The 18,981-nt window shown below is 41.0% G+C and overlaps 1 protein-coding gene across 14 annotated transcripts in view; it reads left to right on the forward strand.

The window, feature by feature from the left end:
* The window catches only part of LOC127432191 (multiple C2 and transmembrane domain-containing protein 1-like), a 491,532-nt gene that overhangs the window by 178,791 nt on the left and 293,760 nt on the right, over nucleotides 1–18,981 (forward strand). For 11 of the 14 annotated variants that reach the window (XR_007895716.1, XR_007895715.1, XM_051683066.1 and 8 more), the window contains 2 exons: nucleotides 1,872–1,973; nucleotides 14,237–14,346. Coding sequence is in view for 12 of the 14 variants with exons in the window: in XM_051683066.1 (XP_051539026.1) it covers nucleotides 1,872–1,973; nucleotides 14,237–14,346 (212 nt within the window). In the remaining 2 variants the exon portion in view is untranslated. The remainder of the gene's footprint in view (nucleotides 1–1,871; nucleotides 1,974–14,236; nucleotides 14,347–18,981) is intronic. The other 3 variants (XM_051683102.1, XM_051683105.1, XM_051683164.1) reach the window with 1 other exon arrangement.

The raw sequence follows: 18,981 nt of genomic DNA on the forward strand, positions 1-18,981 counted from the left end.
GGAGTGTGTCTGGGAATGTTTCATACTACTTGCCTGCATACCTAAAGAACATACTGTACATACTCTGGAAGTATCCAAATTAGAATGTTGCACATGTTTTGGGCCTTAATTTTATTTACTGAAGTCAACATAAAATTCAGATTTACCCTATTTATTTTGTTTATACATGTTCCCAGGATTATTGTGCACGACTGATCAGTGCATGTTGTTACAAAAAAATAAAAAATAAAAATAAATAAATAAATATATTTTGTCTTTGTAATCTTTCCTCAGAATATAATAATTTACTCCACCTCTGAAATGACTTTTTGACTGATGTCAACAAACCATCTTTTTAAATCCACACCTCCAAACACCTGACTATATTTTGGTATGTGACCATGGATTCAATCAATTCCCTCTGGATTGAAGCAAGTCCTGCCCTACATTTTTTTCTTGTTTCATTTGGAAATACATCACATTACATAATTAAAATAGGTTGTGAATGCTGCTTCTACAGTTTAATCTAAAGTTGAAATATTTACAGTCCAGCTTTCAGTGGCATTTACAGTTAGTAATCGGGCATGGGTGAGTATAAGAATAAGATGATGGGGGCGTCTGATAGAAGCAATATGGTTATCAATGCCCTGACAAATTAATGCTGGAAAATCACAGTCAGGGAGCCCTGGGGTGACATTGCAACAAACTCCCATTTTCATGACCCTGACAACAGTCCTGATAATCATTTCACAGCTAAATCTCCTTTCCTTACTCTCTTTCTCTCTATCGGGACCTACTTTGCTCCACCACACCTCACCAAGGCCACAATAGCCAGGAGAAACACAAGCTAACCTCTCTGCATCATGAAATGCTGAAAATCTGATCCCCATTCATGCACAATGATGTCAGCTAGAATCTAGCATTACAAGCGAGTCTTATCGGTAGATAACAGATGGAGGGCTAAGCCCAGCAGAGCAGAGGCAGGGGCTGATCTGGGCGATAGCTGCATTCTACTATGTAATTGGACTAAAGAGTGTGCTAGGGATTATTTTTAAATACTTTGAAAAACTGTGACTGAAAACTTGTTCTGGGGCTATTGAGCTTGTGATATGCTGTGCGTATCCTGAGGTAACATGGCTTTATTCAGTGCTAAGGAGAATACGGAGAGAGGGAGGATGTTTGTGCTTCTCTGAGCTCTTTTCTTCTCAGCGCCTCTAAAAGATGAAAAGCTTCATGCTGTAAAAGATGCTTTTGACTTTTTTTTTCCCTTGGCTTTTCCTCCCTTCTCTCTTTTTTTCTTCTTTAGGGAAGATGCTCCTAGGAAATGCATTTGAATCATGTCTGGCTAATAAAAAGATATTAGAAATTCTTCACATACACCCAGGGCATTGTCTTGTTGAGCAAAATGCGCCTCATTGTTTGATTTTTTTTTCACTTTACATCAGGTGAATTGTTTTCTCTCAGGTGCCCTAAAGACCATTAAGTAGCCATCAGTCAGTACGTTTACATGCGCAGTTATAATTAAGCTAGAGCAGGTTTTTGCATATTCAGGCTATTGATTGAATATATGAAGGAAGGATGTCTGCTAAAGAGGTACTGGTGAGACACAATGTCCGTCACCTCTGTCTTTTTGAGCATGCAAACAATGGCAAGGCCAATTGCGGTCTGATAAATGTGTGTGCATGCTGGATAAAGTGGAGCTAGAGTAGCATAATCTAGGCCTGTTAGTCTGACTCTGCAAAAGTGCTATAAAAGCATTTACAAAAATGGATTATTGTTATTATTGACTGAAATTGAAATTTTAAAGTGCAACATACTGAATGTTTTTTGTCTAACTCTATTCCTTTTGTAGCCCTTCTTTAAAAAGATTTCAATTTATTCTGGTCCATAAGGTGCCGGGCTCAGTCCCCTCCCAGGATGGCCGGCTGCCGGAAAGCCATATCCTTGCGGATATTTTGGCTTCCTGGCACTTTGAGTGGATTCGCGTGATGGTGGTAAGTGTGGTCTGTATGTCCCAGTGTCTCACTTCTATGGCTAATCATCTGTCACGCCAAGCTGGGTTGTGTGTCGCTCCCTTTCACCTTTCACTTTGTTCACAGTCGTCACTCCTTCTTTTATCTTTGAAGAACTAGCAAGGCAGTTATGCATTATTATGCAAAGGTGGACCTCTGGAAAAGCTGGACATCTAGACATCTAAAAATTGCTTTTAGCTGTTCAGTGGGTGCTAATGCTAAGTCACCTAGACTTGAGATATCCTTGATGCTGTTGCTTGCCAGGTGGAAAGTAGTATGTCTATTGGGTTTGTGTTCTCTCCATGTGTTTTTTGCTTTGAGGGTTAATATTATGCTTTGCATCCAGGATGAATTGGGGCATGCATGTTTATACTATTGCTAATCTCCTTTAAAAACAGGCACACTGACAGCCAGTGGTGATGAACGTGACTGACCAACACTATAACATCACCCCAGAAAAACTCATTTGCAGCTTGGCTCACAAAAAAAGAAAACAGTACCTGTTCTACACAGACAAGAAAACCAGCCTCCAAGAAGCTTTTATATGAGGGGTTATGAATGAATTATGAGGATGTATTCTTGATGTTTGTCTTCAAGGTGGAGGAACGCCGTTGCCATTTATATCCGTTTGAGAAGCGCATCCCTCAAGGAAACGTTTGAAATTGAAAATCTCTACATACATTCACTATAGATGTCATTTCAGCACATTCTCAAGAAATAGAGAAGTGGGTGTCATTTTAGATTGTATTACAGTGCTATGGGACAGGTTAAATGTTTCTCTACCTGCTGTACATTGGTTCGTCTGTTGGTGCCCAGCTTGATGATGGTTTCCCCAGTTTGACGGCCTCATTTTTGGGAGATGGAGAGGGCAGCGCAATTCCACTGCAGTGGCGGATGGAGCTAATTGTGCTCCATTCATCATCAGCTGGCATCCAGGGGCCCAGAGAGGACAGGGCAAGGAGAGCAGGGGTTGCGGAAACATTCTGAGGGTGAGGAGGGGGTCGCTCCAGGGGTGAGGGGCATCATTGTAGAGGCTGGAGAACAGGACAACTCTCAGGTTGACTTTGAGGCTGATGGAGCGCCTTACCCACTGGGTGCGGTGGCCTGGGGAGTAATGGTGAAGGTGAACCTGGCTCTCAAGCGGCTCCATTAGGACCTAATACTGTTGTTTTTAGCAGGAAGCGGTGGGAAGCAGAGGTCGAACCTAAAATAAAGCTCATTCTCCCCAGCTCTCAGATGAAATGTTTACAGTGTTATTCATCTGCACGTCACAACACAAGGCACGCCAGGAGGCAGTTACAATGGCCTCTGTGGTAGTTTTATGTGGGTTCTTCCTTAAAATGAGTGCCCTCATGATCAAAACCTGACTTTCAGGTCTGATTTGAGGAATTTCATATTGGAAGGGTGGAGATAGAAGGTGCATCTGCAACATTCCTTATGACTGAAGAAAAAACAAACAAACAAACAAACAAACAAACAACAACAATAACAAAACAACAAACAAAAAAAACAAACAGCTAAAACCAGGCTATGCTGGTTAGCAAGTCTTAGCTGGTCTCCCAGCTTGGCTTTGTTGGCTTTGTTTGTTGCTGGTCATACCGGAGATCAGCAGTTTAAGCTGGTTTATGCTTTTTTTTGCTACTATGATGGACAAGATTTGTATGATCTACTATACATAGAAGGTTTATCTGCATTTCACGTGTATCAAACACAACCTTATACAGTGTAGTCCCTGCTGAAAAGACCTGCTTAGATCAGCAGGAATTTCCATGCTGGTCTAGCTGGTAGACTAACATGGCCATGGTGTTCACCAGCAAAAATAAGTTGGTGAAACTAGTTAACCAAGAAGTCGTGGTAGTTTAGTAAGCTGATGAGGACACCAGCACACCAGCATTCAAAACGCATTATACGCTGGCTATTTTAACTTTTTGACACAGTCAGTGGAGCAGAATACAAAGACACTCCACAGACACAATTTAAATGTGATTCAAAAACGGATTGAAAACGTGAAAAGGAAATGTCAAACTGGACAAATCTGAATATTATGCTTTTGAGGACCCACTGAAGAGTCAAAATGACTGTTGTTAGACCTTGGCCCAGAATGCTGTCTCCAGAGGGAATTCCAGAGTGAGGGCATGTTGATCTCCAGGGAATAGGTCAATGGTTCTTTTGCCACCCCTGTGGTCACATACTGTTGTGTGGCTTACTGCAACTGACTGTACACATATTCCTGGAAAGCATCACTAGGGATTTAAAGGAGAGTAGAAACTGGGGATTTGAAGAGTGAGGACAATGCCTCCAAACTTCATACTCATATATCTTTAAAACCCACTGGATTTCCTGTTCTTTTTTAAACACTTGTAATAATGAAAGTGCTATATAACATACTGAACATGACAGTTTTTGGGCAACCTGTAATAATGTATTAAAGATGATGTCTGTGGGGGCCTGGGTAGCTCAGTGGTAAAATACGCTGGCTACCACCCCTGGAGATCGCTAGTTCGCTATTTCGAATCCCAGGGCGTGCTGAGTGACTCCAGCCAGGTCTCCTAAGCAACCAAATTGGCCCGGTTGCTAGGGAGGGTAGAGTCACATGGGGTAACCTCCTCGTGGTCGCTATAATGTGGTTTGTTCTCGGTGGGGCGCATGGTGAATTGAGCGTGGTTGCCGTGGTGGATGGCGTGAAGCCTCCACATGCGCTATGTCTTCGTGGCAACGTGCTCAACAAGCCATGTGATAAGATGCGCGGGTTGACTGTCTCAGACGTGGAGGCAACTGGGATTTGTCCTCCACCACCCAGACTGAGGCGAATCACTATGCAACCATGAGGACTTACAGCGCATTGTGAATTGGGCATTCCAAATTGGGAGAAAAAGGGGAAAAATCCCCCCCCCCCCCCCCCCCCCCAAAAAAATGTTGTCTGTGGCATGAGGCAGTGGTTCGCACAAATGCTTGTTACATGTTGAGTCCATCGTGTGACAATCCATCATGTGTCTCTCTATCCTAGTACTTTCCATTTGCTCTCCTATAAAAAAAGGCAAAATGTCTTTAAAAGTATTAAAATAAATATGTGTTAAAGCATTGATTTGAACAAGATTCTCTTATGGGAGGATCAAACAGAGTACTCCAAAATAGCATATATATAACTCTTATATTGCTACTTAAGAGTAAATAACATATTTTTCTTGATATTGCTGTTGAGGTTCTGTCAAAATATTTTATTTATTTCCTAAAACTAATAATGTGTGTGCAAATGTGTGTCTGTGAACTGTTTTCCTTTTGATGTGGAGTAATTTTTGGCATGCTGTATTTGGGGTATTAGTTATTGGGATCAAGAAAGTAGTCAAGGGATTTTCCGTTTAGTCTGACACACACCTCAAATCTAATTAAACTGCAATTTTAATTAACCTCCCAAAGTGCTCAGACATGAAGACGAGGAACAATTTAATTGACAAGCCTTTCCCTGTACGTCTCTTCCCCCATCCCATTCATTATGAATAAAGTGCTAATGAACTACTTTTGGAAAATTAATGCACTCATCTATTTAAAGAAGTTGTTTTCCTTTTCATGTTTTCGCTGGACTCTTCTTGGCTTTATTTGCCATCCGAGGTGGAACTCTTCTCCTTGGTGATATCACTCTTTACTTCAGCCTGTCTGGGTCAGTGCGCCTTTGGCTTGAAATGAGAGAAGACAAACAAATAATATGTGTATCCAGGGAGGAGCCAGGCTCGGGTGAAATGATTTCATTTTCATCTTGGTCTCTATCTTATCTACCTTCTTTGTTCGTCTCACCTTTAGTGCTGGGTAGATCAAAGAATCTTGTTTTCTCTCCCTCCAAACACGCAGAGAGAAGGACGTGGGTGTGGATTAGGCCCGGTTGGGGGTCTGTTCTCTTGCATTGGGGCTCTGGCTTTGGTGTAAATGAAGTTTGGCACCCCTGGGACATCGTTCCCCCTCCTGCTGCCGTTAACAAACAAGATATGCCCTGTTCGAAGTGTCTGTCCTGGTCTGTGCCAACCTCATCAGGCTCCCGCTATGCTGTGTGCCCATTGTGAAGTAGTTGGAGCCTCCTGATGGGACAGTGAGGTGTGAATAGCCTGATGTTGGGAACTGGCTGGGATGGACGTGCCTGTACTTGCTGTTAGCACTAGCAGCCTTAAGGAGTTTGGTAATGGGGATGCGCCAGGGGGTCTGGAACAGCTGCACTCATCTTGTGCACTGTTTAATCATAACACTGTTGTTTAGGCCATGTGCTTTCACTGTGGAAAGTCTGTTTGTTAAATTGTCAGTAATTGATGTTAGAAATTATTAGATTTTAGTGTACTGTAATTGAGCTGTTATTTGATTATTCACATTAGCAATTTTCACAGTAAGCATTGCAATTTACAACAGAGAACTGTGCTTTAAAAATCTTGGTGGTTAAAGGAATGTTTCTGCTTCAAAACAACTTAAGCTGTATTAACAGAAACTGTAACATGCTTTTGATTACCACTGAAAATATCTCCAACCAGTACCTCAGTTTGTAAAATCAAGCAAAATGTAATGCACTTGGATAATGGAAGAATATGGAGCAAGGCATTTCGGGTTTAAAAGCAGAAATATGTAGTTTAGATGTTTGTTAAAGTATTTAAACAAATTCTTCTATACAAAAATGTCTTATTTGAGCTGTAAAGTTGTTTAAAATCTCAATTAGCGGTGGGACAGGGTTGGGCATTCATCAGTTTTACATGGTCATGTCATGTTGAAATATTGGATATAACTTTGTCAGGTCACTCTAGTCTTCATTTTAACATGCAATAATGTTTTAATGTTATATAAAGTGTCGTGGCTAGACTTTTGAAAGTGTATTTCAATATACTGTATATCTCATGCAATGACTTACCCATATGCTTTCATTGTAAGTCGAGTACTGCAAACCCTATTTTTGCTTGTTTTTACACACTGGGGCACAAGTCAAATTATTTATTTGATAGCTGACAGTATGACAGTATGCTTTACTGACATTGAACATGTACAATTCCTTTAAAGATCTGAACTAGTCACCTTGTAAGGTTGTAGATTTAAGTCCTGCAGGGTTCAATCCATGAAATATGAGCATCAAGCCCATTGAGCAAGGTGTAACCGGTCCTGCTCAACTCACTCCGAGTGGGATTCAAAACGGCGTCAGCCGGCATGGGAGGCTGGCTCGCTAACGAGGAGGCTAAAAGCTACAGCCCCTAGCGTCAGTCGCTAGTTCCAGTTTACACACACTGCACAGCTATAACGCACCAGTTGGCTCCTGTTACAAAGGCACTAAAATTTCTGTAGCTCCAGAGTAACTAAACATATAAAAAGTCTATTGCAAGTTGGTTTGGATAAGTTATCAGCTAAGTAGCAAATTAGAACTCCCTTTATGTTGACATTGTGTGATTTGGAATTATACTAAGTTGTTTCACAGAGCTCAGCTTTGACACTGATGGAAGACACTTTAAACAGAACTGATTTTTGACTAAATATCAATTTCCCTTTGCCCGCTGACATCCACTGTACCTCCTGCTGTGTTTTGAAGTGTGTCCACATACATGAGGAAGAGAACCTGAGGTAATAGAATGCCCATGTGCAGTTCTAACGGCCCACAGCTCAGGCAGGTTCCACAGCAGAGCTGCTTCAAATGCTTGAGGCGGTGTGCCTGGGCTCATGGGCCCTTCTGTGGCAGGTTGCTCCTGCACTCAGATTGGTGTGAGTAAGTGTATGTGAGAAGTGCGGAGGAGCAGTGAAAACAAGCCTCTCCCTAGGCTAGTGTTATTCCAACCTCCTGCCTTCCTCAATCCACTTTTGAAGGCAGGAAATCAGTGTTAGCTCATGGTTTGAGGACCATGTGGCAATGGTTTAGACTGAGAAGACCCATGACCTGCACCTCCACCCTCGTACAAACACACACATGCACATATACACTGATACCTTGTCCTTCAAAAAACGCTTTTCTCTTATAGGGCCTGATACAATGGAGTGTATGTTGGACTTTTGTTTCGGTTGATAACACGAACCAGATGGGAGTCCGGAGAAGAGAGTCTTGTTAAATATTTGCTAAGAAAAACCCTGGGATGCGGTCTAATTATATCTGTTTGTCTTGTGTGGCTTTTTGGGAAGGCAGTGTGGTTATGCATGCCATAGTGGGGTTCATTTTTCAAATGTGCAGACTGTGTGTGTATGTGCGTTGAGGGACTATGGACAGTTTGATGTGATTTTTCTGAAGACCAATCTCAGTTTTACTAGACACAAGCATATTTTTAATTTCTGGGACATTGTTGCTGAAAAAAAAATCTGGTTTGCTGGTCTTAGCTGGTCTCCCAGCCTTGTCAGGCTGGTCTGTTTGCTGGCTTTAGGCAATTGTCAACTTGCATGCATCACTGGAGAAATTAACTAGCTGGTCACGACTGTTTCCCGCAAATGTAGTAATTAAGTTGCACATCCATCGTTCGAACCACGTTGGTTCAACAACATAGAACAGTTGTTAATGAAGTTACACGGGGTGGAGTGATATTAAATATCAAATTATATTAAATATTAAATTATAAAAGCTCATTTACACGTACACCAGTTTAGCAGTTTATTGCGAGAAAACTGCTAAATAATAACTGTCTGGTTTGGTTCAGCTACGAAATCAGAAATCAGAAGACTACAAAGGACAGTTTCGGACTGCTGAGATGATTATTGGTTGCCCCCTGCCCTCCCTTTAAGAACTATACACTTCCAGAGTGAGGAAAAAGGCTGGAAAAATCACTTTGGACCCCACTTACCCTGCCCATTGCCTTTTTGAACTGTTGCCTTCTGGCCGACGCTTCAGAGCTCTGAGCACCAGAACCATCAGGCACAGGAACAGTTTTTCCCTCAGGCTATCCATCTCATGAACAGTTAAAACTGCCCCTTTGAGCAATAATTAATGTGCAATTCACAGTCTAGTCTTTTTATATTTATCCAACACATCCATCCTCTTCTGCCATTACATTCCCTTGCACTGTACATAACCGATTTGTATTTAGATTTGCACTACGTGTATGTATGTATGTATGTGTTTGTCTGTGTGTGTATGTATGTGTGTATGTGTATGTATGCATGTGTGTGTATGTATGTGTGTGTGTGTCTATATATATATATATATATATACTTTATTCAATTTTTATTTTTTTAATCAATTTTTTATTATTTTTTATTGTTATCTATGTCTTGTTGCTGTTTTGTATTGTTGTGCACTGGAAACTCCTTTCACCGAGACAAATTCCTTGTATGTGTAAGCATACTTGGCAATAAAGCTCATTCTGATTCTTCTGATTCTGATTCTAAAGTCACAAAAGCAATAAATGGGTTTCCCTCTTCATCAGACTTCAGTGTTCCCCCTGACACACTTGAGCACATACGGACATGCGCACTCTTCAAAAACATATAAACGCCACTTATGCATTAAAGGTGCAGTATGTAAGATTCAGAAACCCTTGTTATTAATGACAGCTGTGGCCGTTAAGTGAACAGCAGCCAGCTACCTGTTGCTCGTGCTCGCACACATACTCAATAGGGACACGAGCGAGCATCGACCAAAACAATGACGTAACGTACAAAGATGCTGAATGTGATTCACCAACATCATGCTGACAGATGAGGTAGCATAAATAAAATTACACAGTTATGATTGTTTTTCTACAAACTTTGAGACTGTATATTATATTTGACTCTCCAGTGCTGGAACAGGGCTAAAACAAAGTGTGGATATAGGTCTGATTATGCGAGACTGGAGTTTGAAGTAATCACTTTTCTTTGCATGATGCATTGACTGCATTTATACGATAGCCTATGTCGGCGTTAGCTAGCTAGCCAGCTTTATCAATAGCTGTTAGCTAAATTTGGTGGATGATGACAGTAGCTGTTTATAAAATAGACTGTATTTATAAATATGTTGACACAATTCAGTATTGATGTGATTCCATCACAACTGTCATTCTGATATATCGATGCGCTATTGTTTTATAATAATAGATTGGTTATACAGAAAATATATACAAGTTACGTTACACTAATGAATGGGTCTTTTTGCATTATCCTGAACAGTCTAATATTCATTTCATGTGTTATTGTAGTTTACCTTGCTGAATAATTACAGATTAACACTGACATTAACCTGACTTTTAGTATAAAGAGAAGATCATTGAAATTATTTGAAAGTTACAAAGCAAGGTAGCATGCAATTCATCAGCATTAGCAGGCAAGATCAAGTTAGCTAAAATGACACAGATCAATCCTTATGGCATTATATTTCACATGCTTTGCAGTTATGTAAGCTTACCTGTCCAATAAGAAGAATGCCAATTCAGGGTCAGTTTTGATCCCCAAAACTGAACGAAGTTCCCTCCAGGAATCAAATGCCCTGCCGATGTTCACTCTAGTTTTCACTTGACCATGATCACGTTCCCGCTTAGCCAGATGGGATTCAGTAGATAAATGTTTTTTTTACTCTGAGTTTGTGTAGGAGTCAGTGTTGTGCTGGAAGCCGGACGTTTGCTTGATTCCATCTCTAAGATAACGTTACCTAGTGTTGCAGACTGTCTGTTGATGCTGTTGAATAGCGGAAGAAAAGCTACTGTCTGAGGCAAGGCTCTCGAGAGCGTGCATAAACGTCACATCCTTTGGATTTTCGCAGCAAAAGTGACCCGCTTCCTTCACATGAAAATCAGTCTACAGGCTTTAATAGGCAACCTAGGAAGTCCGGGAAGGGCTCATTTTTTAAGTTGCATTACAAGCCGTTCACACATTGGCCAAAAAAAAGGCGAATATTACATGAAAAATTTTACATATTGCACCTTTAACATAAACACATAAAAGCTGTGTTCTCCGATAAAAACCGTGTGTGATAAAGCGCTTTCTCTTAACAACCTTTAATGGCTGCATTCGCGTTTGCATGACGTTTCAGAACGCCGCTTTCTGCAAAACCCCAGAAAAAATTGTTTTCTTAAATGCATGTAAACATGGTCAAATTCTTGACAGAATGAAAGATATAGTACTGTGAAAAAGTAAGATGTTTCACAAAAGCATTTGTCTTAAGATGGTTATTTATATCTTCAGCTCTAGTGTGTCAATAGGAAATATAAATGTTAGACTCCCAAACATTACTTTTGCAAATAGAAAAGATTAGAATAGAAGAACAGGGAGCCCTGCAACAGATGTCATGGCCCCCACAAAGCCCCCACTGACCATCGTGTCAGTCTGAGATTACATAAAGAGACAGAAGCAATTGAGACTAAACAGATAGAAGAACTGTGGCAAATTCTCCAAGAAGCTTGGAAAGTCCTATCTGCCAACAACTAAGAAAAACTGTGTCTAGGTGTACCTAGGAGAATTGGTGCCGTTTTAAATGCAAAGGTGGTCACACCGAATATTGATTTAGCTTTTTTATATTTACTGGACTTTGTATGACATTAAGTGATAAATGAAAACTATTTATGTCATTATTTTTGAAGACATCCTCACTATGCAACATTTTTCACAAGTGCCTAAAACTTTTGCACAGTACTGTATATATGGAATGAAAGATAAAGAAGCCTCAGGGATGTCAAACAAGGAATTGCGCTTCCAACCACAGGTTAAGAGCTGTAGTTCCAACCACACAACTTTGTGAAGCTGTTTGAGAATGTTCATTGGAACTACGGTTCAGGAAACACCAAATTGTTGAACTATGCTGGGAACGATGGAACCTGCGTCCATAGTTGGCTAACGCTGCTTTTGAGAAACGCACCCCTGGATGGGAGACCATCTAGCCGATTAGCTAAACCAGCTGAGAACCAGCTTGGCTGGTAGATCAGCTAGACCAGCTAAAACTAGCTAAGACCAGCGAACCGAGCCGTTTTTTTTTTTTCCAGCAGTGATGACTAATTCCAGTAGCAGTCATATTTAAAACTTTTTTGGTGGTATGAGTTGTACGCTCAGTCTTATCTACCTATTCTGTGTTTTAACTCATTTAACCCATTTAAGTTAGTGAAAGTATGAAATTTATTCTTGGTATATATATATATATGTTTTACAAACTTTTACTAACAGGTAGTTGTGGGGGGAAAAGGAAATGATAAACTAAGAATTAATGCATATTACTTTTTCATCTTTAGTAACAATACTTCAAAATCTGCAGTTGTATAATGTGACTCAAGAAGTTACCTATTCAGCAATTATGCTCTGTGTTTTCCCACTGGTCACAATTCTGACCACTTACATGTTTAATTGTCCTATAAGCATAATTCATATAAGCCAGGGCAATCTTATTAATAAATCAATAATAGACCCTTTAAACATTATATGTAATTATATGTACTTACATTATATTGAATCAACATACTTGGCTTAATTGTAGTTGGCTCTTCATATTAAACTGGCATAGGAGAAGGTATTTTAACATAAAAAAAAAAAAAAAAACACACTTTACCTTTAAGTGTCTTACGTAAGCATCTCTGTATGTAGAGACAGATCCCTCTTTTTGTGCTTTGATTTGCACAGTGGGTTTTGATCCAGAGGGTCAGTAGCTGGTTGGCTCATTGAGGACATTATCCATTGCAGTGACATTTCAATTGATCTTCATGAAAGGCCCGAGGATGGTGACTGAAGTGTTTCCAGATAAAGCTGGGCAGGGTTGAGCAGAGGCCTGGAGCTCTCATAAAGCAGACCTGGGGCAAAGGGAGAGCAATGCTCACTCCTATATAGCAGTGCCCTCCCGCTGGGTCCATTTCACCGGGTCGCTTACTTTTTTTTAAATGCTGCCAGTCCATTTGTATAACTCCTCTAGAGAGAGTCTATGAGAGGGTTTGGGAATCTGAACTGTAGTTGATTTTGCACATTGCTAATAGTCTAGGTTTTCTCATTAAATGGTTTGCCAATGGAAGAAAGAGTGAATCTCATGAAACATGGTTTTTGCCAAAAAATAAATAAAAAGAAAGAAATACAAATGATATCTTACTTAAAGCCTATTTTTAGGACCTTATATTATATTATATTATATTTTTTGTATTGTGACATTACTTTCATGACAGTTAAATATCTACCCCAATTCTCATTTTTATTTATTAAAAAAATAAATAAATAAAATCTCATTACTGTAATGCAAAAAAAACAAAAACAAACTCTCATGACTGTCATGCCAAAAAATCTCATGACTGTAATGCAAAAAGCATTCTCATTACCGTAATGCAAAATAAATAAATTAAATAATCATTACTTTAATGCAAAAAAGTATTTATACATCATGCTAATATTTTTTGCACTATCTTTATTTTTTTGCTGATTTAAATATATATATATATATATATATATATATATAAATCAATGTTTTACAGTATACAAACTGAAAAGTAAAACGTCTGAACAAATTAAGATAATGAAAATTTGAGAGAGAAATGTGCTTTATTGTCATGAAAATAACATTGCAATGCAAAATATATTAATGGTTCTAAAATAGGCTTCATGGTCTTTATGCCTTGTAATTTTGTTTGCCTATTTAATCATTATTATATATAACTAATAAATAATTAATCATTAATACATTTTTTTTTTAATGATTACAGTATTTATTTAATAATTATCATTTTGATTTTGGAGTGAAATATGACCTCGACTTGTTTTCGTTAGTGTCACATGAAAATTAATAGTCGAATTGTGCAAATCTCAGTGTTACTTTTTAAGGATTAAGTTGAGTGTGGAAGTTTACATGTATGTGTGTGTCTCAGCACATCAACGCACTACAGCAGTCTCTGTGTTTGTGTCTACACTCAGTCACTACATTCTGTTGAGCCTGTTTGTGTCAGCCCAACTGTTGCATGACTGTTCGTGTACTATGAATAAAATCAGAGCATCCTAACTGTGGAAACAATTAACTGAGGATAAAAGTTTTGTGTTCTGTGGTGAGTTCTTTAATTTGTCAGCCATCAAAAGCTAATAAAAAGTAAAGGCTTTCGGGCTCATGCTAATGATGGTGGTGACGGCCACAATGACGTCACTCTAAAACCTGGTCAAACATTGCTATTCCTCTCTGAGAAAAAAATCTTCTCTTTATTGTTACACAGCATGATTAATTTCAAACATGTTTATTGCAGCATGGAGAACTTGGAGTCTTCAAAATCTGAGAGAGAGAGAGAGAGCTTTGATGCTCCTCATGCTCTTTCAGCTCTGTGAAAATGCATTTGCCCAGCCTCTCTCTCTCTCTCTCTCTCTCTCTCTCTTTCTCATTCTTGCAGGACTCTGAGAGAAAAGGTTTCATGAACAAGCTGTATGCCATTCAGGATGTGTGTATCAGCGTGCAGAATGCTCTGGATGAAGTGGCCTCCTATGGTGAGAGGATAAAGAAGTGAGTCTCAGCTCTCGCTGCTCGTGCCTGAGCAGACACGTGGGCATCACAGTGCCAGCCTCTCACTCATTCTGTCACATCTTACTCAGCCTGTTAAATACAAACACAAGAGTTTTTACACTGGAATTAGAGAAAATGTAATACTGTATTTCAAAATTTTTTGCATGGAAATCATAGTTTCTGTTATGTTTCTACTGTTAAACCATAATTTATTCAAAGGGGCACTCATTTAAACAGCCTTTATAAAGAAGTAATTTGACGATACCATAGCACAGACAGTGACGGAATCATATGGCATTACCATGGTACTTTGATAAATACCATGCCACAGATATGATGAACTTATTCATATACCATGGTATTTACCTTGTACACCAAGGTACTTCAAATAATATTACGTCTCCGGTTACACGTTACCTCGGTTCCCTGAGATGAAGGGAACGAGACATTGCCGTAAGCACTATGGGGAGTGTCCTTCTTACATGACCTTGTTGAAACCCTTATACAATCATGCCAATCCTCTGATTAGCAATGGTGTCTGAGCCCTGCCTCTTTAGGCGCACATTAGGCCTATATAAGCTGGTGCTCAGTCACCATTTCTTCAGAATTTTCTGACTGAGGGACAAGAGTGAGTCACTCAGTTATGAAACTCTGAAGTAATAGTGCAGTCAGCTTTGGCAATGTCAAAGGTTACATGAGTTAACCGGAGATTCAGTTCACTCAGCATTGCCGTAAGCACTATGGAGAACAGAATCCCATCACGGCGCACTATGTGGCATTACTCTAAATAGAGATATTATAAGGAGTCACAAGTCATATTAAAGTGTATATGAATAGTCCCACATGGTGGATGCCAGATGGAAATGAACACAGTCTGGAATCTTTGTGAACCATATAGACATACAGAGTATGGTTTATTAAACCTCTCACAACATAGTTGGAAAAGTAGGTTTTATTTCTTATGGGAGTACTTATCGGAAGAGCATGACGGCACAGTCCTGTGGGATGGCGACCAACATGAGTATACCACAAGTGAATAACCCTCATGGTGAGCCAGAAGAGGAGCACTTAGAATGGATATATGAACTATATAGTCATATAGTATGAATTAACCCCTTCACGAGTCCAGTTGGGAAGGACGTTTTATTACAATGAAAGTATTTGTGACTTTATGGGAAATTTACAACTGTCTGTATGCAGGCGGTTGTGTAAAATGACGGGGAAGCCCACACTAAAGGGGAACAAATTTGTTTGGGCAACGGGCAGGTCAACAGCATGTAATCAGGCAGCTGTGTTGATTATAGTCAGTAGCCCACCCATAATAAGGGCTTGGGCTCACCCGCTTGAATGTAAGAAGCACTCTATAGAGAGAAGACTTGTGAGGAGATGAATGCCACATCCAGGTAATAAAATCTCGTGAATGTCTTTTGCGAGGACCGTCCTGTTGCCAAACATATGTCCTGTAAGGACACACCGTTTGTGCATGCCCATGAAGAGGCCATGCCTTTGGTTGAAATGCGCTTTGACACCAATAGGGCAATTCATGCCCTGTGATTCGTAAGCGAGGGTGATCGCATCAACAATCCAGTGAGAGCCTTTGTTTGGAGACGGACATTCCTTTTGTGTGTCCTCCATAACAAATAAAGAGCTGATCCGATAGCCTAAGCTGATGTATGCAATGCCTTCACCGGGCATAACATATGCATAGATTGCTCTTCATCTGATTTAAATGGCGGAAAATAGAAGGCTTGCAAACGAACCACCTGAGCCCTGAAGGGCATTGATAAACCTTAGGCACGTAGCTTTTTATAGGTTTAATGTAATTTAAATGACAAGCCAGCCTCCAGTGTTCATCACAGACTGAGCCAATTCTGGCTCGTCCGACGTGCTCCATTCAGAGGCTACATGTATATGTTCCACAGCTCTGGCTGGGGATGCCAAATCATGCCTTGTGCTTGAGAGAGAAGGTCTCTCCTCTGTGGTATTTCCTATGGAGGGCCGTCTAGTATTTCTATCATCTCTGGAAACCAGGACTGATTGGGCCATTTCGGCGCAATTAATAGAACTGATTCCATGTCCTCTCGGACTTTGCTGATGACAGAATAAAGGAGGTGCACCGGGGGAAATGCATACTTTCATTTTGCCGGTCATTTGTGAGCCAGCGCGTCCACGCCCAGCGAGGCTTGGGACATGGAGTACCAATGGGGACAGTAGCAGTTCTCCATGGAGGTGAATAGGTCAACTTCTGCTTGCAGAATATTTCCCAAATCCTCATCACTGTCTGAGGATGAAGTCTCCATTCACCTGGTAATGCTCCCTGGTGTGATAACAGATCCGCTCTGAAATTCAGACGGCCCAGGACATGTGTCGCACGCAATGAGAGGAGATGACGCCCACTCTATTGGAGGAGGAGTTGTGTCATGCTGATTAGTTGTGGTGATCAGAGTCCGCCCTGGTGATTTATGTATGCCACTGTTGTGTTATCTGAACGAATCAGCACGTGGTGATTCACAATGTCAGAATTAAAAGCTCTTGAAGCTAGAAAGACAGCCAGTAGTTCTAGGCGATTGATGTGCCATGCCCGTTTCGCAATTGTCCAGGTGCTGAAAGTCGGGAGTCCATCAACCCAACCTGTGTTGGATGCATCTGTGGTCACCACTTTTATACTGAAAATTTGACCCAGCATAACACCCTGTTGGTAGAAGGCCAGCGCTGTCCATGGTGCTAGAGCAGCCAGACAGCGGCGAGACACAGCGATGCGCATGCTTCCAAGGCACAAGGCGCGATGTAGAAAGTGCCACTTGAGCCAGTATTGGAGAGGTCTCATGTGTAACAGACCTAACAGTATGAAGCCATAAAACCCAGCATTCTCTGAAATGATTTCAGTGGCAATGTATTCCCCAGTTTGAACTGAGACAGACACCAAAGAATGGTCTGTATGTGCTCGTTCGTGAGGTGCGCACGCATGCTCATGGAGTCGAGACGAACCCCTAAAAAGGAGATTTGCTGGCTGGGGGAAAGTGTGCTTTTTGCCCAGTTGACATTCAGACCCAGATTTTTCCAATAGCAAAGCAGCAAGTGTCAGTAGTGCCTCTGATTTTGCTAGTAATAATCAATCATTGAGGTAATTCAAAAGACGCACACCGTTCAATTTCAACAGGGTGAGTGCTGCATCAATACATTTTAGACTTTGAATTGATACGCAGTTCCCTCGAACGCAAATCTCAAAAACTGCTTGTGACACGGTGCAATTGGTACATGAAAATACACATCCTTCAGATCTATTGATGGAAACCAGTCCTGAGGACGGATGTGTGATAAGATCTGTTTCCGAGTTAACATTTTGAATGGGCGCTTCGCGAGTGCGCGATTCAAGCATCTCAGATCTAGAGTGGGCCGTAGCCCGCCGTCATTCTTTGGAACGAAAAATAACCTCTGTAAACCCTGCTGTGTGTGTCGTAGTCTGGGACAGTCTCTATCGTATTTTTTGCGAGGAGATTGTGAATTTCTGCGCGCAACACCGGCACATCCTGTGGTCGGACCAAGCGAGGAGTGAGGTGGCCGGTGTACAAACTGAATCATATAACCGTGCTAGATTGTTTTAGCACCCAGTTTGACATGCCCGTGTGGACTCGCCACGCGTCGGGATGGCGGGCTTATTGATTCATTTGTTATAGGTGATAAAGTGCCACTCACCATAGGGAAGCAGTTGAGCATAATGTGTGGGGTACATGATACGTGAAGAGAAAATGGCCCTTTTTCTACATCCCGTATTTGTGCAACGGGCACTTTTTTCTCTTTTGCGAGAACAATCTCTGTTTGAGTAATACACACAGAAGCAACATTTTGAACATTGTCCTGTTCCCGATGAACAGTATTGGGGAAGAGGTGAGAAACATTGTCAGTAATGTTTCTGTTGCCCGGCCGGAATTTTTTTGTCGGCGCATTGTCGCGCTGAGATGGCAGGTGCTTACACTTGGGCTACGGCTTGTGTGGCTTCACTGATGGCTCATTTGTAGCTTTTGGCTGCACTGGGGCAGCAAGAAATTAATTATTTGCCAGACACTGACCAGAATTAAATTGGGAGCATGCCGGGAAAGGGGAATTGCTACTTCTCTTTGGTAGAAAGTGTTTTAATGCTTGAGATTGCTTTTGCACTGTGATGAAGTGCTCTGAAAAACATTCTACAGTGTTGCCAAAGTGACCTTTGGGCGACACTGAGGTGTAGAGGAGGGCGGCTTTCTCTGCATCACGCAACTCCGTGAAAGTTAGCCAAATTTGCCGATCCAAAACCACCAGGTTGCTCGTTGCTTTGCTGATGGCAGTAGCTTTCGTGGCTTGCAGTGCCAAATCTGTAGGGGTGTAGAGTGCTTTAAACAGCTCTGGATCGGAGCCTTGCTCATTCATTTGTTGAAGAAGCTTAGCTTGAAAAACCTGGAGCACCGACATGTTGTGGAGTGCTGAACTAGCTTGGCCCGCTGCTGTATAAGCTCTTCCAGCCAGTGTGGACATCAGTTGACACAGCTTGGAAGGGTGGGCGGGGCAGGATTTCCATCCCATGGCAGTATTATGGCAGAAGTGATCTGCAACCACCTGTTCTAGTATATATAAATAAAGGATACAGTAACTCCAGCC

Source organism: Myxocyprinus asiaticus, chromosome 4 (assembly GCF_019703515.2).
Source record: "Myxocyprinus asiaticus isolate MX2 ecotype Aquarium Trade chromosome 4, UBuf_Myxa_2, whole genome shotgun sequence".
In the NCBI taxonomy this organism is placed as follows: domain Eukaryota; kingdom Metazoa; phylum Chordata; class Actinopteri; order Cypriniformes; family Catostomidae; genus Myxocyprinus; species Myxocyprinus asiaticus.